Source organism: Anguilla rostrata, chromosome 3 (assembly GCF_018555375.3).
Source record: "Anguilla rostrata isolate EN2019 chromosome 3, ASM1855537v3, whole genome shotgun sequence".
In the NCBI taxonomy this organism is placed as follows: domain Eukaryota; kingdom Metazoa; phylum Chordata; class Actinopteri; order Anguilliformes; family Anguillidae; genus Anguilla; species Anguilla rostrata.
In genome coordinates, this window is record NC_057935.1 from 58,545,163 (window position 1) to 58,569,224 (window position 24,062).

The following is a 24,062-nucleotide window of genomic DNA, read 5'->3' on the forward strand; positions in this document are numbered from 1 at the left end:
CTCTCCTCTTCTCTTCTCTCCTCTCCCCTCCTCTCCTCTTCTCTTCTCTCCTCTCTCTTCTCTTCTCTTCTCTTCTCTTCTCTTCTCTCCTCTCCTCTCCTCTCCTCTTCTCTCTCTCCTCCCCTCCTCTCTCTTCTCTCTTCTCTTCCCTCTTCCTCTCCTCTCTCTCTCTCTCTCCCTCTTCTCTTCTCTCCTCTCCCCTCCTCTCCTCTTCTCTTCTCTCCTCTTTCCTCTCTTCTCGTGCAGAAGCACCAGGGACTTGTACAGTGTCTTACTGGCGATTAAAGCTGCAAACAGTGGAGCTACAAGCGAACCACTTTGGCCTCGTAAATGCGGATATAAAATATGGAAATGAGGACGTTGACGGATTTGTTGGCCGTCCTAAAATATGTATACGCCATTGTTCGAATTTTTGTGACAGGAAATTTTTTTTCTGTGTGTGTGTGTGTCCACACTCCATCTTCCCTACCACCTGATTCTCCTTTCTTGTCCTGCTGGATTCTTTTTGGCAGTCTTCATTGGCCTGGAGTGAACATTAGTTCACCTTATTCACAGCTCTTAGTGTCCTTTGTGATTGCCAGATTTTGCTCCTAATGCAGTTCTGTGAGTTGTGATTATAGGAGAGAGAGGGTGGGAGAGAGAGAGAGAGGGATAGAGAGAGAGAGAGAGAGAGAGAGAGAGAGAGAGAGAGAGAGAGAGAGAGAGAGAGAGAGAGAGAGAGAGAGAGAGAGAAGGACTCAGCAGGCAGTAAAAGCCTTTATACCGTTGCCAGGCTTGGACAATGACTCAGTGGGCATGTACCTTGTGCCAGTTTGTGTGTGTGTGCGTGCGTGCATGTGTGTGAGTGTGTGTGAGTGTGTGTATGTGTGTGTATGTGCTGGGGGGGGGCTCTGTGTGTCCTTGGGACTGGTCTTGGGGGAGGGGGGGCGGGGTTAGTGTGTTAATCTCTGGATAGTAGCCAGGTGATTAGGTGAAATCTTTCTTCCATGTGATAGGTGGAGACAAGGCCAGGGTGGATGTTGTGATAGGTGGAGACCGGGCGGGGGTGGATGTGGTGATGTCACTGGGTGATGTCATTTCCTGTTGGATTGAGCCTGAGAGAAGCAGCCCCCGGGGGGGGGGCCTCCCCAATGTCACATTGTTCACCCTCCCCACTATCCTTCCCATTAATAGCACAAAGGCTGCGGGTTTGATTCTTCCCAGAAGGCACTGCTGTCATTCCCTTACTCAAGGCAACTGTCTCGGTAACTATCCGGCTGTATAACTGTACGTACGCTAAAATTTTTTTTTTTTTTAAAGTCATCAGTGTAACCTGCTCCGGATGAGAATGCCTCCTAAATGCCAAACCGTCCTCTCCTCCACCGTCTCTGTCCCACCCCAAAAAAAGTGGGCGGGGCCAGACCCCCTTCCCTCAGCCGGCTTTACATAGAAGCCTAATTTTTCTCAATGGGGACTCACCCCAGCAACAGCACTTACGGGGCCTTCTGGGTAATCAGTATAACTGATAACTGCTGTCACGGCAACAGTGCTCACTCTTCGCTTTCTCTCTCCTTCAATCCCCCCTTTTCCCCCTCTCTCTCTCTCTTTCCCTTATGATCTCTTTCACCCTCTTCCCTTCCCTGTTTTCTCATTTCTTCTCTTTAAAAAAACGAATTGCTCTATCTCTGGCTCTCCCATCTTCTCTCCTCCTCCTCTTTCACCACTCATCTTTCCCTGTTCTCTCTCTCTCTCTCTCTCTCTCTCTCTCAACCCTGTTGGCACCTGTGTGAAAATCAGCCTTTTTTTACACCTTTTCCCTGGGCCCAGTGAAAATGGGCCTGTCAAATTCAAATTCAAATTTAAATTCATCTTCAAATTCAAATGGCAATTATTGGCACGGGAAGAGAAATATTACATTACAAGCCAAAGCACATGCAAATGTACAAATGTAACTGACAATCAAAAAAAGGGAATAACCTTACGGAACATATTGATATGATGAAGTAACCCAGTAATTGAGTAATGATTAAACGGAGAAAAAAGAAAAGAAAAGATGCCTTTATGATAAACGTAGAGTCCCTCGCTGGGCCTCATTTTGTGGCACGAGGTCACGTTGCCCTGCCAACGCTACGCAGTTTCACTTGTCTCTTAACAGGAAGGGGGAGCTGTTACCTGTCTGGAAGGTTTTTGAAAGTCAGGGCAAACTGTCAAATTGTCTGTAGCTGGGATATGTATAAATGGAAGTGGGAACATGATCCTCCATTTTCCCTCTGCCTGAAGGGGCAGCCAGGGGGCTCAGAAATATTTAGACACATGAAGGTTTAGAGGATGATGATGACGATGATGGTGATGATGATGATTATTATCCGTCCGGGACGATGATCCGTTGTTCTCAAAAGTGAGTGCCCCTGCACCTGACTCACACACACACACACACACACACACACACAGACACTCACACAAACACACTTGTACACACACACAGACTCATGCACACAAACACACGCGCACACACACACACGCACACACATTATGACCTCCAGATATAATTTGGGACACTTTGTCCCTGTGGTTTTCTTTCCTGTGGAACCTCTTTGGGGCCTGATCACTCAAAGTACAACAGAAAAGCAAGTCCAAATAAGACACACAATCGAGTGTGCACAAGTGCTTTGTTCCTCCGTTAAAATAGAACTTGAGTGTGTATAGGAGGGTTCTCTCTCTCTCTCTCCCTCTTTTTTTCAGATCACTATTAAGGTTCAACCCTGCCCCCTTGTTTGTGAAATACCCACACCACATACAGTTCTCCCCTCCGTGGGCACGTGCATCACATGGTTGCCCGGACCGGAGGGAAACAGAGAGACATGGAGGCTTTCCCGCGTGCGTCCCTTTGGTGCTGATTTTGAGGTGCTTTGACGCTGCGCGTTCTGGTAAGAGTCGGAGCCCTAATTCGGTTAGTCTGTTTGCTTCCAGCGGTTTCTGCGCGTGCTTGATTCCAACCCGAGACATTATTTTTTTCAGCTTTCCCCATTTATCTTGGCCATATCATCGAATGCCCTCGCGAGGAAGCCATGTCTTATTTTTATAGGCTCCCGTAAATAAACGCAAATGGATGAGAGGTGGAAAAAAACGTTTTTTTTTTTTTCGATTAAGATGCCCTGACCTGAAACAATATGTGGATTACATTGAGATAAGACGAGGCTTCACGTGGCATAAAATTCCGTTTATTTGATGACGACATTTGTGTCCTTTCAAGTACCCATCCCACTCCTCCACGGCTAAAAAAGACCAGAAAAATCCACGGTGCAAAGTCTCCATTACCATAATAACAACTGCATCTCCCCATCCGCGCTTCTCGCATGCAAAGAGTTAAATCTCATTCGCAGTCGCTCCCATCTGCTTGATTGACATGCGGAGTACTCCAGAACCGAACGCCGGCCAATCAGAAGACAGAGACCTCACCCCCACGTGGGACTCAGAGCGCTCATTGGTCAGTGCGTCTTGCACTGGATTACAGCCGAGTCGAACCCCACGTGGAGAGTTCAGTCATTCATTGATCAATTCCATGCAGCAACCCCCCCCCTTCCCCCCATCGGCAAATTTACTGGTACATCAAACTGGGAATTCTTAAGAGGGAGTTGTCTGAGAAGACAAGACGTGCAATTGCCAATACACACGAAGATCCACACTCGCAGAACTAGATGCCAGGAAAATAATTTTAAAAATAAATAATTTTTGCAATTCCGTTCATCTTAAATACACAGTGGGACATTTATCATAAATGCATTTAAAAGATACTTCTGCCTCCAATGTGGAACTCTGAATTGCTTTTTCCCCCTTTCACTAAATATAATATCATACCTAATCATTCAACTAGAAATTAAACGAAAAGGCTATCCACTGATTTTAAAATGATCATAAACTAGGTCAGAACAACTAACAAGCAACAGGGCAAGAACTGAACCGGACTGTTTTTACCATTTGGGTTTTTTTTTCAACGTGGATGCCATCTCTAAAGAACTGAACAAAACAACGCCTCGCAAGATAGGAAGAGAGCGTTGAAAGGGAAGAACGAAAGATCAGCAGCCAGCTAGCTAGCCTCCGTCGGATCATTAACGAAAGCAGCGTCTCAGATGAAAAACTAGCCAGTCCATTCTGTCCGACTGAAAACCTGGGGAGTTGGGCTCGGGCAATAGCGGAGGCAGGCGGACAGATAGTTTTCTGAAGAGCAGGACGACGGCCGCGAGACAAAGGGGGTTTGCGGTTTGCTGCTGCGGCTGCATCGAATCTCCCCAGGCCGGTCCTTCCTGAGCTCGTGGTCGCTGCTACACCTTCAGCCTCTGGCGGAATTGGTACGCAGAAAGCAGCGCGTGGAGTAGGAAAACACCGAGTGTTTTTTTCTTTCCCCCCCTGAAAGCCAAGAGATCGGGAGAGATCTCATACCACAGGGGTGTCGCGCGAAGAAAACACCAAAGATTTTGGACTGAGGGCGAAACTGCTGGATGTTTTTTTTTTAGCCTCGGTCTATATGTATATTTTTCTTTTTTCTTTGTGTCGAAAATAACGCGGAACAAAGGGAGACTCGTGAACGGAATGCGCGAGCGGAGAACAAGCTTGCCGTTGCCTGCGAAAGAAGGCCCCGTGCGTGTCTGAAACCAGCAAGAAGAGTCGGCCCCCAGGACTTGTTTGTTACAAACAAATTTAAAAGCAGAATAAAAAAAAAAATAAAATCTTTCAGGTAGTCAAGATGTTCCCTCAGAATCGACAAACGGTAAGTATCCACTAATACTGTGCTATGCAGTTTACATGTAATGATAAATAATATACGTCCAGTTAGTTGTAATGCAGCGGTCTTGCAGTTTGTGATTGTTTTAAACCGTAGAAACGGTGTTTTACGGAGGGCCGCCATTGTCCTTCGAAGTTAGTTTACTTGTGATCATGAGATGCAACTTCTGAAAGGGAGCATAGTTCAGACCTGTGCTCGTTTGCGGTCACACCTAACAGAATGTTTACGGCTAGAAACAAGTAGTACCCTGAAAAAAAATCGTTCTGAGACTGGTTCGACGACGAATTTACATTGCAAGGCGAATGACTGATTGAAAAATTGGGCTTCAATTCGCTGTTTGGAAGAGGGGTCTGCGGGCAAACTAGAATACATCGGTCTTGTTGATATTGCTAATCGAAAGCAAACATAAGATGTACACATGTGCATGTTCTCTAGCTCCCGGAATTGTTTTATTTTTTTTCTTTGTTTTGTTTTGAATTGAATGTGTGTGTGTGTGGAATGAATGAAAACAAGTTTTAATGTAACGTGTATTTTAAAGTACTCATTTAGTAAATAAGGATGCCCTGTGCCGTGTTATGTTTATTTTAAATCCTTACGCAGAGTAGCGCGCGCTCCAAGAATAGACCGGTTATGTAGCTACCCAATTCAAAGCAGGTAAAGTCGGAGTGGTTACATTCCCTGACCCACTGTTTTGACACACTAACCCCATCGTCCAGTACCACGGAGGAAGTGTTCTGTCAGCGGTTCTCTCTCCTAGCCGATTTTCTGTAAATACGGAGATCGCATCTCTCCGCGATTAAGGTCACCTAATCGATAACGATAATCGATGCTTCACCTTCACGAGCCGGTTTATCTTTAAAGAGGGTGGCCATTTCAAATGAATGGAAATAATTATCTGGATTCACACGTGACGTGTGTGTGAGAGAGAGAGAGAGAGTGTGTGTGTGTGTGTTTAATCCCCTGTCTTTTCTAAAGAAGTAAAGTAGACGAAAGTGTTTGTCGCCAGTTAGTATTACCAGATTGCGTTTTCACCTTAATGAACAACATAGCTGTGGTCACGCAGTCTGCGTACAATACAAAGCAAATTCCGCCATCCACAACGATATTAAGGTCGGCCAATATGTAAGAAGATTATTTGCCCTTAATCTTAATCAGGGAAATGGATTGACTTGTCTGAACCGTACCAGACTGGTTGGGTCCACCCAGGAGGTGTTGGCAACTGACTGCGGGCAGTTTTATATGGCTTTTCCGGAAACGGGCTTCTCGCTGCGAGGTTGTTGGGTCAAGTCCCTCGTGACGCACTTGTGTTATGCGGCAGAGGTGAGATTCTACAGGGAGGAGGGGGGCGGGGGGTCATGGGCATTAAACCCATGGGGGCCCCTTCTCATCAACTTCCACTGTCATCATGTGACCCAGAACTCCTTAAACTCACGCCTCGGCAGGGGGGTGGGGGAGACTCCCCCTAATGCTTGGGACCCCAAGCCCGTTCGTAACCTCTGGTTGTTGGTCTAGGTTCTCGACTTGAACGGTTTCAGCAAAACACCCTGCCCTGTTCCTGGAACGGGACGATCGCAGGTCAAAGGTCGATGGGTGCTCCCCAGTTACGTAAACGCTTGTCTCAGAGCGGCTGGAATTTCGCTTTCGGTTTGTGTAAGCGAGGCGAGGCGTTCCTGGCGTTCCCGGCGTTCCCGGCGGTGGGTGTGGAAGTTCAGACGTCTGAGCCAGAGGCGCGGCACGCCACAGAGGCAGCAGCGGTCTGCGGGATTCCTTCTGAAAACATTTAAACAGAAAAAAAAAAAACTTCGCTGAGACGTTTCATTGGGAGAAGCCCGCGCTTCACGGCCCTGTGTCAGAGTGATAGCTCAATATAACGGGCATTTAAAAAAAAAAAAAAAAAAAATTCTGTTGCGTTTCTCTTCAGTATTCTCACCTCCTCCTCCTCCTCTTCCTCACTCTTGTGGTGACCTTCTGTGCACGTAAACAGAAGCTGGTCGGGCAGCGGCGGCCGGTTTCGTCGTTTCCCACACCCCCGCCGGTGGTTTCGGTTTTATTGCCTCTGCAGTCCCGCACGCGGGTCACACACTTTATTTTAAACACCGCCCGCAGTGGTGGGACGCCCGCCCACCCCATAATTTGGAGCCTTCTCCTCTCTGCGAACACATGAAATGTGTGTGCGCAGTTACATTTTGGAGCACTAATTCAGTTCAAAATGGAGTTGCTGACCAAAGTTGAAGTTTTAAAAAAAAAACTTATTTGTCTTTATAATGTGTTCTTCCCTGGCTTTCAGTTCCCAAACAAGCTGTTAGTGTCAAAAGGACGTTAATCCTGGCTGCTGGTGTTTTTAATGCAGGCGACTCGATTCGTTTGACACTCGAACGGCAGGCTGTGCCGTCCGGTCAGACGGCGTGATGTCATCGACGTTTGCGGTGCCACTGCCAGCTTTCGGTTGGTCGAGCTCTTCAGCGGTCAGGGAGCGTTTCCGTGCGGTCGCGCGTTCGACCCGCGCCGCCCTCGCCGGGTACGTTCGCGTGTCACGCAGCGGCGAGATGGCGGGACTGCGCGATGTGATTGGTGGAGATTAGCTTCGATTGGCCAGCCAATCGCCAGCTTGGACTAATGGCAGTGTTTTTTTTTTTTGTCTGTGCTGAGCACAATCTCTTATTTGATTGGTTGGGACAATGGGAGTGGCTCACAAAATATGGTAGTTCCCCCCCCATAATGACGGGGCTGCTCAACCCTGTTCCTGGAAATCTACCGTCCTGTGTGTTCCCATTTCAACCCTAATTTGGCACACCCGATTCTACTAATTAGCTGTTCAACGAGATCTCTAGCTGTTGCGTGAGGTGTGGCTTTGTTTACGGGTTGGAATGAAAACGTACAGGACGGTGGATCTCCAGCAACGGGGCTGGGCAGGCCCTGCTCTTGCCGTTGAACGAGGTGTGCTCAGTATGCACAATATTGGTGAAGCACTAACTAACTACCGCAGCCCTGCACACGTGACTCAGGTACTGCGCACACAGAGATGCATCCGGTATAGAGCAGATTAAATGGAGAGCCCGTATGGTCACAACCGCCAAACCACCCCAGGACTCCTCAGGGCAGAGAGGCTGTTCTGGGATCAGCGCTCAAAGAGTGATGGCCCTCTTGTCTCCGTGCCGACACCAGTGGGCACTGATCTGGGGTCAGTCCTGCCGGAACGGGGCGAGGAATGTGGCTGAGGTTTTGGGGGGGCTCCTGGTGTCAGAAGCGGCGGGCGTAGAGGGGAGACCTGATGACCGGGCCGTCCCGCGCGAGGGTCCTGGCTGGCAGAGGTGAGGGGGGGGGTAGACCTGTCCCCCTGGCTGGGGGTGCTCCAGCCGGCCCGTCTCCCCAATGCGTCCCGACAGCACCGGAATGCGAAATATGAACTTTCACACGGCTCCGGAATGGTTTCCACAGCAACCGACAAGACTCGGACGGTGACCCCCCTGTCTGTCTGCCTGCCTGTCTCTCTGGCTGTTGTAGTCCTAACCCCTCTAGGGCTGCTGTGTAGCTGTACCTGTGGAGTGTAGCTAAGACGTGGGCTCTGATTGGATACTCGTGGAGTTGCAGGCAAGACGGCGGGATCCGATTGGGTACCTGTGGAGTTGTAGGCAAGACGGCGGGATCCGATTGGGTACCTGTGGAGTTGTAGGCAAGACGGTGGGGTCTGATTGGATATGTGTGCAGCTGTAGGCCAGACGGTGGGCTCTGATTGGATATGTGTGGAGCTGTAGGCCAGACGGCGGGCTCTGATTGGGTACCTGTGGAGTTGTAGGCAAGACGGCGGAATCCGATTGGGTACCTGTGGAGTTGTAGGCAAGACGGCGGGATCCGATAGGGTACCTGTGGAGTTGCAGGCAAGACGGTGGGCTCTGATTGGATATGTGTGGAGCTGTAGGCCAGACGGCGGGCTCTGATTGGGTACCTGCAGAGCTGTGCCTATAACAGCGAGGCTTTTGTGGATCTGTGTCTGGCCCTGTTGTGGCCACAGCGGTGTCAGTTCTGGAATCATCCGGTCCAGCGCCAGTGTGGAAAATGGACGTAATTATTCAGTTTATTCCTTCGAGAGGCACTGTGGATCACAGAAGAACCGGTGTGATGCTCGCTGCCAGTTAGACATTCCTCTGGGAAGATTTTACATGGAATTCAGAGTGTTGCCCGTGTGATTTCTGTGTGTGTGTGTGTGTGTGCGTGTGTGTGCGTGTGTGCGTACAGGATCGCGTGCACTGGGTATGAATCTGGGCCTGAACGCGAGTGTTATAATGTGGAACCCTGGCGAGCTCCACACAGCGTGGCTCAGGAAAGTGTGTGTGTGTGTGTGTGTGTGTGTGTCTCTCTCTCTCTCTCTCTATCTCTCGCTCACCCTCTCTCTCTCGCTCTCTGAGGAGCATTAATGAGATTGCTGCTGTCTTTGAAAAGAGCAGGATAATGTGTGTGTGTGTGTGTGCGTGCCTGTGTGTGTGCCTATGCCTGTGTGTGTCTGCGTGTGTGTGTGTGTGTGTGTGTGTGTGTGTGTGTGTGGCTGCTCACCCTTTCCCTGCTGATGGCGATGTATCTGCCTGATTACATGTCTGTACATGTCTCAGGCATGTGCGCATGCCTCTGCTTGTCTGTGTGTGTAATGTTGCACATATCCTCTGTTTTTCCTCTGGTGGGTGAATGTGTCCACATGCATTTCTTCTGTGTGTTTACTTACCTGCATTACATGCCTGCTTGTCTGCATGCGTGCATGTATACATGAGCATACTTATTTATGTGTGCATGTGTGTGTGCATATGTGCAAGTGTGTTTGTGTGTGTGCACATGTGTGTGGATGTGCATATGTGTGTATGTGTGTGTGCGCGCGTGTGTGTGTGTGTGTGTGTGTGTGTGTGTGTGTGTGTGCGCGTGTGCGTGTGCATGTGGCATGTTGCTGTGACCCGGCTGGCAGACTGCATGGGCTGCTGTGTCGGTTGTAGAGGTTTTTGCTGCCAGTCTGCTGGTCCCCTTTGCCCGAGCTCGAGCGCTTTCCCCGGGAGCAGCAGTAATGGCTGCTTGGAGCTGCTCGTTTCGTTTTGACGATGTGCTCACAGGACTTCAGTTGTTCATCATTTGGAGTTTATATCATCACATTCGCCTGGTTGGCCGGATCTGATTGGCTGTGTGGTTAGTTGGCACTGGCATCGTCAGGCTTTAGTACATAATAGTGGGCCCTGTCCCTACACTGAAAGCCTATTGATTTTGGCGGGTGTCCCCCAGCATCAACAATTGTGACATCACAGTTGGGCATACACTTGTGACATCACAGTTGGGCAATCAGTTGTGACATCACTACTGTACACACAATTGTGGCTTGTTCGCCTGTCTAGAGTCCTCCAAGGAATACCGTTTTAGCAGAATGTGTGCGCGATCAAGTTCCGGTCAAAAGTAGCAGCAGAAGGTCATTGGTTCCAAGCCCAGTGAGGGAAAAGATTGTGCCCATTTTTTGTCCTCCATATTTGCATTGCTGAAAGCCTTCCCTCGCCAGCTGGCCAAACCAACAGCAGGCACAAATGATCCGTTTTTCAAAGCAGACAAAAAGAATCGCGGCAAACCAAAAGCAAGCATCGCGGGAAGAAGGGAGTGAGGGAAGGGAGGAGTCTAGGGCTCTTTCCTCTGCCCATTCCTCCTTTCTTAGATATACAAGGCTTGTGTGTGACACCAGTGGCATGTAAAGTACCTGTCTTAGTAGAGCCTGAATAATTAATGAAGCACTTTAATGGAAAAGTGTTCTAAAATGGCTTTAGTTCCAGGTTGAGCTGCTTTGTGGGCAGAGTGGAACATGAGGCTTTGTGTCAGCCAATCAGACGCCTCCCCTTGGGTTTAAATACGCTCGTAAGTGACTGGAGCTGAAAATCAGTTAAAGTCTTATTACAGGGGTGTACAGCTCCAAACCCGGATGTGTGAGTGAGTGAGTGAGTGAGTGAGTGAGTGAGTGAGTGAGTGAGTGAGTGAGTGAGTGAGTGAGTGAGTGTGTGTGTGCTCAGTACTTCTGCTAGCGCCCCCCCCCCCCCCAAGTGTCTCCACCCACCTGAGTTTGTCGTCCCTTCATTCATCCGCTCTCGCACCTGCAGCCCTGCTTACCTGCGAGTTTTTCCCTAAAACTAATACCCCCCGCCTCCTCCTCCTCTTCCTCCTCCTGCCCCTCCTCCTCCTCCCCCCCGTGTTGTGTCTTGTTTAGTTTGGCAGTGTTTCCCCCCCAGTGTCTGCTGTGGGTTGGCTCCTCAGAGCTTTAGTTGAGCTGAATGGTTTCTCTTTCTGATCAGGCACCTCTGCAGCCACCCCCGGGGTCCTCGGTGTCAGCGGCCGCCGCAGCAGCAGCAGCGGCAGCGGCAGCTTCTGGAGCCCCACAGGCTTTGAAACTCACCTACCCCGAGACCCTGGACCGCATCAAGGAGGAGTTCCAGTTTCTACAGACACAGTACCACAGGTAGGCCTGTTAATACAGGTAGGCCCAGGGATACATGTAGGCCTCTTACTACAGGTAGGCCCAGAAACACAGGTAGGCCTGTTACCACAGGTAGGCCCAGAGATACAGGTAGGCCTGTTACTACAGGTAGGCCCAGGAACACATGTAGGCCTCTTACTACCGGTAGGCACAGACATAGGCTACTACAGGTATGCCCAGAAACACAGGGGGAAAAGAGCTTCGTCTGCATTGTTCCTGAGTGACCTTTTGTCGCAGAGTTGTCGGAAGATTTTGGTGTGTGTCTGTGCGTGCGTGTTTGTGGCGCGCGCATGTGTGTGTGGGTGTGGGAGAGTGTAAATGGCTGATCTTAAGAGTGGGAATCTGAGACAGACCGCAGGTTGCCAGGGCGACCGGGAGGAAATTGAGGTCCTGAGGGGTGTAGTCAGCAACCCCCCCCCACCTCCTCCCTCAGGTCATGTGACCTGCCTCTGCATGTGGCTGTTTTATAAGGCCCTGGTGATGGGAACCAGACAGGGGAGGGGGGGGGGGGGGGGGGGGGGCGTGGGTGTAAAACAGTGCACTCAGGGGCTGGGATCTGAGAGGGAGGGGGGTGGAAGTGGGCAGCTTGGCGAAATGTGAGAACCCTTTTGGGGGGGGGGGGAGGAGGGGAGAGAGAGAGACTCACAGGGAGCTTTTTCCTGTTTGCTTGCTTCTGCATCACAGGTGGGCCAGATGTGACATCTGATACATCAGCATATATAACAGAGACCCTGCATTTACTGCTCTGTGTGTGTGTGTGCGTGCGTACGTGTGTGTGTGTGTGTGTGTTTGTGCTTGTGTGTGTGTGTGTGTTTGTGCTCGTGTGTGTGTGTGTGTTTGCGCGTGTGTGTGTCTGTGTGTGTTTTTGTATAGTGTGTGTGTGTGTGTACATGCATATGTACAGCATGTGTCTGTATGGTGTGTGTACATATGTATTTATATGTGTGTACTGTGTGTGTGTGTGTGTGTGTGTGTGTGTGTGCAGGTGTGTAATAGTATAATAGGTAAGGAGTTGGTCTTGTAACCTGAAGGTCGCAGGTTCGAGTCCCCAGTAGGACACTGCCGTTGTACCCTTGAGCAACGTACTTAACCTGCATTGCTCCAGTGAGTCGCTCTGGATAAGAGCGTCTGCTAAATGGCTGTAAACTAAACTAAACTAAACTAAACTACAGGTGAAGGATGAGCCTCCATGGACCTGTACCTGTCATTAGTGCTCCTGTCCTTACTGTGTTCCTCAGACCAGAGAGGAACAACCTGGACAGCTTCAACAGTAACAGACAGAATGAACCAACGATACACACATTCAGACACGCACACACGCACACACACACCCCTAGACACACACACACACACACACACACACAGTAATAGCAGGGCTTAATTCCACTTTTAGCCATTTTGATCCTGGCTAGTGGCTGATTGCTGGGTCTGAAGAGGTCTTTAAGGAAAGAGGATGCTGGGAAATGAGAGGGGATTAGGGGGAGTGGGGGGGGATGAGTTTGGGGGGGGGGGGGGGGGTCCTGACTCCGGGGGGAGTCTGGGAGTGTGAAGAGGGTATTAGCTGCTTTCTGTGCGCTAACGTCAGTCCCTGTGGAGAGATCTGTGCGGACGCGCTCCTGTGCATCTTTAATGGCTTCTAATGACTAGTTCAGACAACCCTCTGAATGAGGTCTCTCTGGCGTGCTGTGTGTGTGTGTGTGTGTGTGTGTTTTGTGTAGAGAGTGTGTGTGTGTGTGTTTAGTGGAACCTGTTTGCTGTGTGTGTGTGTGTGTGTGTGTGTGTGTGTGTGTGTGTATGCGTATGTGTTTGTTTTGTGTTGGAGAGGTTTGGGTTTGTGGTGTGTGTGCTCATGTGTGCCTGCACATGTGTGTTCGTGTGTGTTTTCGTATTTGTGTGACTGTGTTTGCGTACGTGCACCCACAACTATTGTGAGTTTTATTTTGTTTTGTGTGTGTGTGTGTGTGTGTGTGTGGGGGTGTGAGAAAGAGAGAGAACATGTGTCTACACTTTAAACCAGCTCTTCCTGTGGGGTTTGTGGTTGAGGTTTCCTTGCTTGAAGCCATGGGTGGCTCTGCAATGCGATCCGAGTCGTTTTACGTGTGTGTGTGTGTGTGTGTGTGTGTGTGTGTGTGTGTGTGTGTGTGTGTGTGTGTGAGAGTGTGTGTGTGTGTGTGTGTGTGTGCGTGTGTGTGTGTGTGTGTGAGAGAGAGTGTGTGTGTGTGTGAGAGTGACTGAGCATGTGTTTGTGGTTAGAGTTATGGCTCTTTGCTCTGGGTTGTAAAGGCTGTGTTTCTGTGGCCTGTGTGTTTGTTATTGGGAGGTGATGGTTGGCTTGTGAATTCCCTTGTGTGTGCTGAGGGCAGGGGGGAGGGGGGGTTGTTTTTAAGTTCTGCGCTGTGGTTTAGAAACGTTTCTGGCAGTTTGTCTGCATGGGTGTGTCTGTCTGTGTAAGTGTATGTGTGAGTGTATGTGTATGTGTTTCTGTCTGTGTGTGCATGCGTGCGTACGTGTCAGTGTGCTTGTGTGCATGTGCATGTGTGTCTGTCTGTCTGTCTGTCTGTCTGTGTCTGTTTGTGTGTGTCTGCGTGAGTGTGTGTGTGAGTGTGTGTGTATGTATGTGTGTTTCTGTCTGTCTGCGCGTATCTTTGTGAGTGTATGTGTGTGTGTCTGTGTGCTTGTGTGTGTGTGCGTGCGTGCGTGCGTGCATGCGTGCGTGCGTGTGTGTGTGTGTATGTGTGTACTGTGGCATTGTGGGAAGGCTCTTTGGGGGAATTGCTGTAATCTGTCTCTGCTGGCCTACATTTTTTCCTGTCCTTTGCATCAGCACCTTTTCTCTCTGTTATACTGTGAGGCCGTCAGTTTGGGTATCCATCAGACCCCTGTGCACTGCGTTAATGAGACACTGTGTGTGTGTGTGTGCACTGCGTTAATGAGACACTGTGTGTGTGTGCGTGTGTGTGTGCACTGCGTTAATGAGACACTGTGTGTGTGTGTGTGTGTGTGTGCACTGCGTTAATGAGACACTGTGTGTGTGTGCGTGTGTGCGTGTGTGTGTGTGTGTACGTGTGTCTCTATGTCTGTCTGTCTGTGTGTACTGAATGTGTCTGTATGAGCGTGAGTGTGTGTGTGTGTGTGTGTGTCTGTTGGTGTGTGTGTGTGTGTGTGTGTGTGTGTGTGTGTGTGTGTGTGCGTGTCTGTTGGTGTGTGTGATGTGTGTGTACGTGTGTCTGTCTGTCTGTGTGTACTGAATGTGTCTATGTGAGCGTGAGTGTGTGTGTGTGCTCTTCTGTGTGTGTGTGTGTAAGGGGGGGGGGAGTGGGGAGGGGAGCACAGACAGATTCTTCCTGGGTGAAAGTTCTGGGGGGGGGGATTAATGGCCGTCCCTGGCGGGGTGATGAATGACTCCATTTTGGGCAGCGGCAGCTCCAGCAGGCGCTGGAGGGGAGCGGGCGTGTGCTTATTACCTGTTGCAGGCTGGTAATGGGGCCACATTAATCACAGTGTTATTTCCCACGTCTTCGCCTGTGAATGCGTCTCCATGGCAGCCACGTGGGGGGAGGGTGGGGGGGGTGAAATACGGCCTTGGGTGTTGGTGGATGGGGCGAGCAGGGCTGGTGTTTTTGGATCTGTCCTGGGGGTTTTGGGGAACCCCTGTTTCTGCTGCTCGGTGTGTGTTTCTGCTTATGTTTGTGTGTGTGTTCGGCCGAGTGTGTGCGTGTGTGTGTGCGTGTGTGTGTTTGGAGGACAGTGACTCACTCCTAACCCACGGGTCCTCTGCTGCAGACTCACCTGGCCAAAGTAAACAGATTCACGGAGCTTGGGCTCCTGGCCCAAAGAAAACACAAACCTGCTGCTGAGTGGAATTCACTTCTGCTGTGTGTGTGTGTGCGTGTGTGTGTGTGTGTGTACTGTGCTGTTAAACTAATGTGTGCTTTTTAATCTCTCTCTCTCTCTCTCCCTCCCTCCCTTCCTTCCTCCCTCTCTCCTTCTCTCTCTCTCACAGTTTGAAGCTGGAGTGTGAGAAGCTGGCTACAGAGAAGACTGAGATTCAGAGACACTATGTGATGGTGAGTTTACGCCCTCTACAGTGGTCTGATTGGCTGACTGTTCCCCCCCATTTATCTTATTGGCTGACTGTTCCCACCCCCATTGCTCTTATTGTCCCGCCCCCCGACCTTTGACCCAGGAAGTGTTCACGCTCAAAGCACAAGACTTCATGGTGCGGAAATACAAACGCATACACTGAGCACCAGTGCTTGTCAGAAGGCTTCATCGGGGGCCTTTAACACTACATTGGATGGAGCGGTTATTTGATTAATTCTGACACGTAGGGGGGTTAAATCGTGGTTGAGTGCCTACATTTCCCAGAGTGCTGAGTGTTTTCTGTCGCCGCTTGTGTTGGTAGCTCCCCTGTCACATGCAGAGGTGGGAAGTTCAGGGGTCAGGAAGTGAAAGTCCTGGCTGAGGAGTTGTGCTAATCGTCCAATCCTGGTGATTGGAACTAAGCCAGGAATTACTGGGGAGGACTTTTACTTTCTGAACCTGGATTTTCCACCTCTGGTCACACCTCGCCCCCCCCCCTACCCCACCCAGGGCTGGGTACAGTTTGCTGCCCTCACCCTGGGGTGGGGGGGGGGGTCTCGAATAAAGATTTTTTGGAGGGTCTAGCGGGAGCGCGAGCGATGCGATGACGAGCCGCAAACCCAGCAGGGCCCTGAAAGGCCTCCAGCGGGCCCGGGTTCGAGGCCTCGGCGCTAGGCCGCCGTCGCCGCGGGAACCGGCTCTGAGGTTTCCAGGCGCCCCCTTGTGGTTAAAACCCTCGAATCGGCGTCGCCCGCCCCCCCGCCCCCCTCCCCCCTCGTGACGCGGTCCCGCACCTGCTGCGGGTTCGGGCGGGATGCGTGCTGGCGCGGGACGGGTTCTTGGCAGGGAGCGACTCGTTTTTTTTCTTCGTCCTTTTTTTTTTTTTTTTTTTTCCCCCTTCTTCTTTTTGGCAATTAACTCTGAAGTTTCGGTGTCGCCTAGCAACAGTAGAATCTTGGCAGGCGCTAGGAATACAACAGGCAGCTGTCAGGAGTGAGCTGGTTTATTGAAAAGCAGCCGCCTGCCAGCCTAATTCAGAACGGGTGTGCCACCCCCCACCCCTCCCCCCCACCCCCTCCTCCTTTTGAAGATTGGCATTTGGGTGTCTGCTGTTTGTTTATTTATTTATTTTGACTTGAATTTTAAAAAAGGCTTCAGACTGAGGGATTTTTTTGTGCGTGTCTGTTTTGCAGGCAGACGTGTGTGTGTGTGTTCGTGTGTGCGTGCGTGCGTGTGTGTGTGTGTGAGCGAGCAAGTGTGTGTGTGTGTTCCTGTCCTTAACTTCTGGGTTTGCTGGCTGCTTTGTTTTGTTGTGACGAATGCTTATTGAGATGTCTCTCTCTCTCTCTCTCTCTCTCTCTCGTTCGCAGTACTATGAGATGTCGTACGGCCTGAACATAGAAATGCACAAACAGGTGAGGGGCTTTTGTTCTTCTGTGCCAGGTAACCGTCCTGTGGATGACATGTGCAGCACCACCTCGCTGTCTCTTCGTCTCTCTCCTTCTTTTTGTCTCTCTGTCTCTCCCTTTTTCTGTCTCTCTCTGTCTCTCGTTCTCTGTCTTTTTAAAGGGGGATGAACTGCTTGGAAAACTTTTGGCTTTCTTTGCTTTCTGTTTGAAAGACAAAACAAGGAAAAGATTTTTAATTTATTAGGTTTATTTGTCCCCCCCTCCTCTCCCTTTTTCCCTCCCCCTCCCACCTTCTGCCTTCTTCCTCTCTCTCTCCCGGTTTTCCCCATCCCCCTCTCCACTCCCTCCCTTCCCTCTATCCCCCTCTTTCTCTCCTGAAGATGTAATTTGCCCGTTGCCATCTACTAACAAGAAATCATTGTTTCTCCCAGGGTGGGTGATGGATTTCTGTAGCAGAGTGGGGGCGGGGGGTGGGGTGGGGGTTGGGGGAGGGGTGGTCACTGTCTGTCTGGAGATGAATGAGGAGAGGGGGAGGGAGAGGGAGGGAGAGAGGGAGAGAGGAGGAGGGGAGGGGTTGAGGTGTTCACCACCCTGTTAATAAATCACATCTGAGTTGCTGATGTGGACCAGTGGCGGGGGTGGGGGGGGCTGGAGGTTGGGGGGGTGGTACATGCAATCACCCCCCCACTCCCCATCCCCCCCCCCCCAGCACTTTGGAGCCGATTGCCGCTTCCCCCCTGGCGCTGCAGCTCTCTCCCAGGGGGCTGCGGACGCCGCGGCTAGCTTCTCGCTGCCGAACGTGTAGCCGCTCCGCCCGGCTCCGCTCCGCTTTGCTCAGCTCCGCTCCGCGGTTTACAGGTGGCGCTCTGCGCCGGCGGCTCTGAGGACGCGCCTCGCGTGCGGTAAAGCGCTGGGACGCCTGCCGCGTCCCCCGCAGCGCGCCAACGTGCGTTTAACGAGGGCGCAAACGAGCCGAGCGTCGCTACGTCCTGTGGCTAGCCTCGTGCTCTCCTCGCGTCTGCCTCCTTTCACCCTGCCAGAGCTGGCAAAATCCAGGTTCGGAGAGTCCAAAAGTCCGTCCCAGTATTCTGTTCCATCCACCTGGATTCCCCAGCCGGGAAGTAGAGCTAATCACTGAAATCAGCTGCTGGCTCAGCGAGTTCATGGGTGGGAGGAAAAACACGGCTGGACTTTCACTTTCATAACACCTGGACTCTCCACCTGTGCTCCCTGTGTCCGCCCAGTGCTCAGGTACCCTGGTGATTATCCTCCTCTGTCCTTCCACACGATGAGCCAGTGGGACAGAGCCCCCCCCCCCCACCCCCTCTACTGGCTGGTCTGGGTACTGCAAGCAGCCCTGTGTGGGTGGAGTTTAAATGTGGGTGGAGCTTGGGTTGGCTAGTGTGGAAAGGGTCATTGTGGTAGGGGGGTGGAGTCAGTATGCCTGTGAGTGTTCTGCAGAGCTGTGGGTGGAGCCAGCTGGGCTGGAGGCGGGGTCAGTGTTGCAGGGGGGAGGGGTCTGTGTGGTGTGGGTGGAGCCTCTTGTCCTGTGAGCCTGTGAGTGACAGCTACTATCCCTGTTGTTATTTTGCAGACGGAAATCGCAAAGAGGCTGAACGTGATCTGTGCCCAACTCATCCCCTTCCTGTCACAGGAGGTGAGCGCAGTACACACACGCACACACACACACACACGCACACACACACACACACACACACCGAGGTCCTGACTCTCCGTGCTCATTAAAAATCCCTCAGCATCCATTGCAAAGTGTAATGGTTCCCCCCCGGTATCCTGGCTAAATTCCCAACCTGGCGCTCTCAACCTGCCAACTAATCATCCCCTAGGATAATTGGCTGAATATCGTTCTCTCCCTCTCCACCTCAGCTGATGTGTAGTGAGCGTTTTGGCACAAAATGGCTGCCATGCATCACACAGTGGTGGCGGTTGAGGCCAGTTTCCCCCTCATCACTGTAAAGTGCTCGGAGTGTGAGAAAAGTGCTGCATAAAATGCCAGCCATTATGCTTTACTATTTACGATTGGATTCACAGACTCACCGATACAGACGCACACAATCGCAGAGAAGACGGCACAGGAGCATGTACTTCTAATGAAAGGACACTACCACCTCTTTTTTTAACAAGCTAATTATCCCAATTTATGTGCTGTTCACAGCTGAACTAGCTCTGAAAGATCACATGGTCATCGTGTTAGCGTGCTTGCTGTTAGCTAGTCCTGAGGTTATATCCAATCAGCCTTTGTGTTGCTAGGACTCATGCATATGTGTTCATTTTAGTATTTTCGGCATTGACACCGTCGAGCACCTCTGACACCCCCCCCCTCTAATTCAGTAATGGTTTGTTCCTCCTCAGCACCAGCAGCAGGTGGTCCAGGCCATGGAACGCGCCAAGCAGGTGACTATGGGGGAGTTGAATGCGGCGATAGGGGTACGTGGACTCCCCCTTCTGCCTCCCACAGTGTGTACCTCCATCTTCTGCTTCCATCTATTTATTTACTTATTTTTGTTCATTTTGTTTTTTTGTTTTTTTTGTTTGGTTTTTGGAAAGGGGGAAGCTGTCCTGTTCCCTACACCTCATGTACACACAGTTAGGAAGAGAGGGAGGGAGGTAGGGGGGGGATTCTGTGTGAGAAAGAGAGTGAGATGTTGAGAGGTTGAGGGCGGTGGATTGACTGCTCTGCGTTTTGGAGGGAATGACCTAACGCGTTTGCAGCGAGGCTGAAAAGTGAGGCTTCTTAACGCAATCAGCTCCCTTATAAATGAATATTTGACAATTTGGCGTGATTACCCAGGGTTCCCTGAGCTCGTTAAGTATGGTGGACTTCCGTTCAATTCATGACAGGAAGTAGGAGTATTTGGAAAGCTTGATACTGATTGGCCAAAAAGAAAAACAATAATGTGAGGAAGTGGGAAGAAATCTCAGGAGGAACTTGTCAATAGAGAGGGGGGGAGCGAAGCCCAGCCCGCGTCAGGAGTTCAGTTTAGGCTAACTGCTAACAGGGAGGTGATGGGGACTCTATCAGAGAGAATGGTCACTGTGCTTGGGCTGTTTACAGGCTCCGGTAATAGACTTCCTGTAAGAGCAGAGTGCCTGCTTAGTGCCCTAGAGAGAAAATGGTGCACAGAGTTTAAGGGTTTTTGGTTCACAGTGGTTCCGTTTGCACAGTCACTGTTTGCATAATCACAGTGTTTCAGTTTGCACAGTCACAGTGTGATGTCACAGTGTTTCAGTTTGCACAGTCACAGTGTGATGTCACAGTGTTTCAGTTTGCACAGTCACAGTGTGATGTCACAGTGTTTCAGTTTGCACAGTCACAGTGTGATGTCACAGTGTTTCAGTTTGCACAGTCACAGTGTGATGTCACAGTGTTTCAGTTTGCACAGTCACAGTGTGATGTCACAGTGTTTCGGTTTGCACAGTCACAGTGTGATGTCACAGTGTTTCAGTTTGCACAGTCACAGTGTGATGTCACAGTGTTTCAGTTTGCACAGTCAAGTGTGATGTCACAGTGTTTCAGTTTGCACAGTCACAGTGTGATGTCACAGTGTTTCAGTTTGCACAGTCACAGTGTGATGTCACAGTGTTTCAGTTTGCACAGTCACAGTGTGATGTCACAGTGTTTCAGTTTGCACAGTCACAGTGTGATGTCACAGTGTTTCAGTTTGCACAGTCACAGTGTGATGTCACAGTGTTTCAGTGTCTTTGGTCACGGTCAGCTCCTTTGGTTGTTGAGTGAATGTTTTTGCGGTTGGCTGCGCAGTCACCACCCCCACCCCCTCCCCCTCCCCCCAGCAGAGGTGACCACGCCCTGCTGTGTTAACGTGCGCCTCCCCCCTCCCCCTCCCCCTCCCCGTTCCAGCAGCAGCTGCAGGCTCAGCACCTATCCCAGCATGCAGCGCAGGGCCTGCCCATGGGGGCCCACCCCTCCAGCCTGCAGCACCCGGGCCTGGCTCTGGGGGCCGGCTCCGGCCTGCTGGCCCTCCCCGGAGCCCTGGGGGCCCAGCTGGCCGCCAAGGAGGAGCGCGCTCACCTGGAGGCCATTGCCGAGCAACACAGAGGTAGGGGGCGGGGCCAGACCTGGGGGCGAGGCCTGACTGGGGGCGGGGACAGGCGGACAATGCAGCCAGTCTGGGGGCGGGGCCAGGCTGGGGGGGGGGGGTGGAGTCAGATGGAGGGTGGGCCCAGACTCAGGGTTGGGACAGACTGAGGGAGGAGCCAGACTGGGGGCGGGTCTATATGCAGGGTGGGGCCAGACTGGGGGTGGGGCATCACTGAGGGCGGGGCCAGGGTCGGATGCTGTGGTTATGGTGACCGGTGATCCTCCCCAGTCAGAGTTCTGTGATTGGGTGGTCCTCTCTCATTGGTGCCTTTTGATTGGCGCTCTCTCTAAGTGGCGCCCTCTGGTTGGTGGGTTAATCACATTGCTGTTCCTCATTTCTGTTCTTGCTGACCGCTGGGGACGTGGGGCTGTGTGGCTGACCGGGCTGGATAAAGACCGTGAGGCGGGACCTGTGAGTACAGCGCTCCATCACCGCTCATCTCTCTCAAACCGCTTTCTCTCTCTCTCTTTCCCTCTCAAACCGCTTTCTCTATCTCTCTTTCCCTCTCAAACCGCTTTCTCTCTCTCTCTTTCTCTCTCTCTCTGTTCCTCTCCATTACTTTACTTTCCTCTCTATCTCTCTTGAAGTCTCCCCCTGCAAAATTCCCTCTCCTTTTCTTTCGCTCTTTTCTCAGTCGGGAAATGTCTTCCGTTCTTTTCCTCTCCAGACGCCCTGTTAGCGTGCGCGCTAAGTACCCGTCCCACGCTGACATCGTCAGAAAAGAGCTCTCATTTCGACGGGCTCTTTTGTTTCGGTGTTTCTGTCAGAGTGTGCGTTCTCATTACCTCTCATTTCTCTCCCCCCGTGGCCTTCTGCTCTCGCTTTATTCCTCCTCTCCTCTCCTCCTCTCATCCCCCTCTCCCAGAGCTCCCTGTCCAATGGAGATAAGGGTCGGGGCTCTGAGTACCTGAGCAACGGGAAGAGGAGGAAGCCGGAGGAGAAGGAGTTCATGACCGACTACGTGAGTCCTCTCCCGGGCTGAAAGGTCCAGGTTCAGAGAGTCAGAAAGTCCACCCCAGGATTCTGCTCCAGCTAGCCTGGATTTGCTAATCGGCACAGTTCAGAGAGAGCGAGAGAGCAAGAGAGAGAGTGAGACAGAGAGAGTGTGAGAGTGAGACAGAGAGAGTGTGAGACAGAGAGAGTGAGAGAGTGAGACAGAGTGTGAGACAGAGAGAGTGAGACAGAGAGAGTGTGAGACAGAGAGAGTGAGAGTGAGACAGAGAGAGTGAGAGAGTGAGACAGAGAGAGTGTGAGACAGAGAGAGTGAGAGTGAGAGTGTGAGACAGAGAGAGTGAGACAGAGAGAGTGTGAGAGAGAGAGAGTGAGAGTGAGACAGAGAGAGTGAGAGAGTGAGACAGAGAGAGTGTGAGACAGAGAGAGTGAGAGTGAGAGTGTGAGACAGAGAGAGCGAGCGTTCTGCGCTGAGTCCGCTCCAAAACTCCAGAAAATAAAGATGGCGGTCGCACGCGTTAAAGACGACGCGTGAGGTGATGACATCATTAGCGCCGCGCCCGTCCAAACCAGTGAGCAGGCTCCCGCGCCGTTGGCTTGGTAACAAAAAAAAAAAAAGTCCGGTACAATTTGTGTGGTGTGAAACCAAACTGGCACGAACGAAAGGAGAGGTTTAAAAAAAGAAAAAACGAAAAAAACACGAAGATCGCTCTGGTTTAAACTCAACTGAAGCAGATGTGAAAGCTGGCGTCAGTCCGTCGGCCAATCATGTCCAGTTAAATTCATAGTAAAATGTTTCCTTGTTGGCAGGAAATGCGCTGGTCAGCTTTCAAAGCCCCCCCCCCTGCCCCCCCCCATCTCACATGCCTCTCTGTCTTCCAGGGCAGCGACGCTGACAAGAGCGATGACAACCTGGTCGTGGATGAGGTTCGAGTTTATATATATATTTGTTTATATATTTCTAACGTTTTCTGTTTGGCTCGTTCGGTTCTGCAAGCGGTTTTTTGACCTGAAGCGGAATCCTCGTCAGCCTGTCTCTCTCGTCTCTCTGTTCTCTGTCCATCTCTCCATCTGTTTCTCCGTCCGTCCCTCTGTCTCTGTTCTCTGTCCATCTCTCCATCTGTTTCTCCGTCCGTCCCTCTGTCTCTGTTCTCTGTCCATCTCTCCATCTGTTTCTCGTCGCTCTCTGTCTCTTTTCTCTGTCCATCTCTCTTCCATTGTTCTCCTCTCCTTCATCTCCATTCCTTAATCTCTGGGGCTTTTCTTTTCTCCTTTGATGGGTTTTATTGCTCTGGTCATTTCAAATAGCCCTCTTTAAATATTGAATAAAGAGCTTATAAAAGTTTAAAATTAGCTTTGCTTCTCTCTCTCTCTCTCACTCACTCTTCCCTGATTCATTTGCACTGACATCAGTCCTTGAGATTAAAATGTTCCTCCAAGGTCACAGAGTCAGGAAGTGAGTTCAAGGAAGTGTGCGACTGATTGCGTCTTGAGATTAATATTTTAAAGGTCCGAAGCAGGAAAGTGTATGGCTGCGACAGGAAGTGATGCGTTGATGTATTGATCCTGATCCTGGCAGGTCCCAGCCCCTGTTCATCTGGGCTGAAGGATGCAGGTTCTCCGTTGCAGTTTTGGGGGGGGGGGTGGGTGTGAGCAGGAAATGATGTAAGTTGTTCAGTGAGCAGGTGTGAATGGGCAGTTGGTCAGTGTGTGTGGGGGGAGGGTCTGTGATTGGTCAGTGATGTGAGGTCAGGACAGCACAGACCTTGCCCGCATTCTGATGCGGACCAAAGACCCCCACCCCCTATAGCTGTCCTATTTCTTCTTCAGTTTCCTTTTGGGGTAGTAATGTATATCTGTGTAAAGTAATGGTTAGCTTTGTAGTGGTATTTGCTTTTGTCTGTGATATTAATTGTATATATATATATTTTTGGGCAAACTGAGCACTATTATTGATTATTACGGCCACAGTGTGCCTTCTTGGTGATGGTGCAGTTTTGTCTGAGACATCACGGTGACGTTCTCCGGTTTTGTAAGTGTGTGTGCCCTGCTGAGTGACTGTTCTGTGGTTTGTGAGGTCTTCCTGTGTGTGTATGTGTGTGTGTGTGCCCTGCTGAGTGACTGGTTTGTGAGGTCTTCCTGTTTTCTGTGCGTTCCCAGGACCCCTCGTCCCCCCGCAGCGTGCAGTCCTACTCGTCCCGGGAGAACGGGCTGGAGAAACTCCCCGCCTCCCGAAAGGAGGCCCCGCC

At 51.0% G+C, this 24,062-nt stretch overlaps 1 protein-coding gene across 1 annotated transcript in view; it reads left to right on the top strand.

The window, feature by feature from the left end:
• The first annotated feature begins 3,372 nt into the window (after window positions 1-3,372).
• Window positions 3,373-24,062, top strand: part of LOC135251351 (transducin-like enhancer protein 1) — a 30,582-nt gene continuing 9,892 nt past the window's right edge. The window contains exons 1-11 of the mRNA XM_064328706.1: window positions 3,373-4,747; window positions 11,068-11,231; window positions 15,253-15,316; window positions 16,703-16,747; window positions 18,336-18,398; window positions 19,115-19,219; window positions 20,622-20,820; window positions 21,257-21,273; window positions 21,728-21,823; window positions 22,696-22,740; window positions 23,974-24,062. The exon at window positions 23,974-24,062 is cut by the window's right edge and continues 73 nt beyond it. Coding sequence (XP_064184776.1) covers window positions 4,724-4,747; window positions 11,068-11,231; window positions 15,253-15,316; window positions 16,703-16,747; window positions 18,336-18,398; window positions 19,115-19,219; window positions 20,622-20,820; window positions 21,257-21,273; window positions 21,728-21,823; window positions 22,696-22,740; window positions 23,974-24,062 — 911 coding nt within the window. The 5' untranslated portion in view covers window positions 3,373-4,723. The remainder of the gene's footprint in view (window positions 4,748-11,067; window positions 11,232-15,252; window positions 15,317-16,702; window positions 16,748-18,335; window positions 18,399-19,114; window positions 19,220-20,621; window positions 20,821-21,256; window positions 21,274-21,727; window positions 21,824-22,695; window positions 22,741-23,973) is intronic.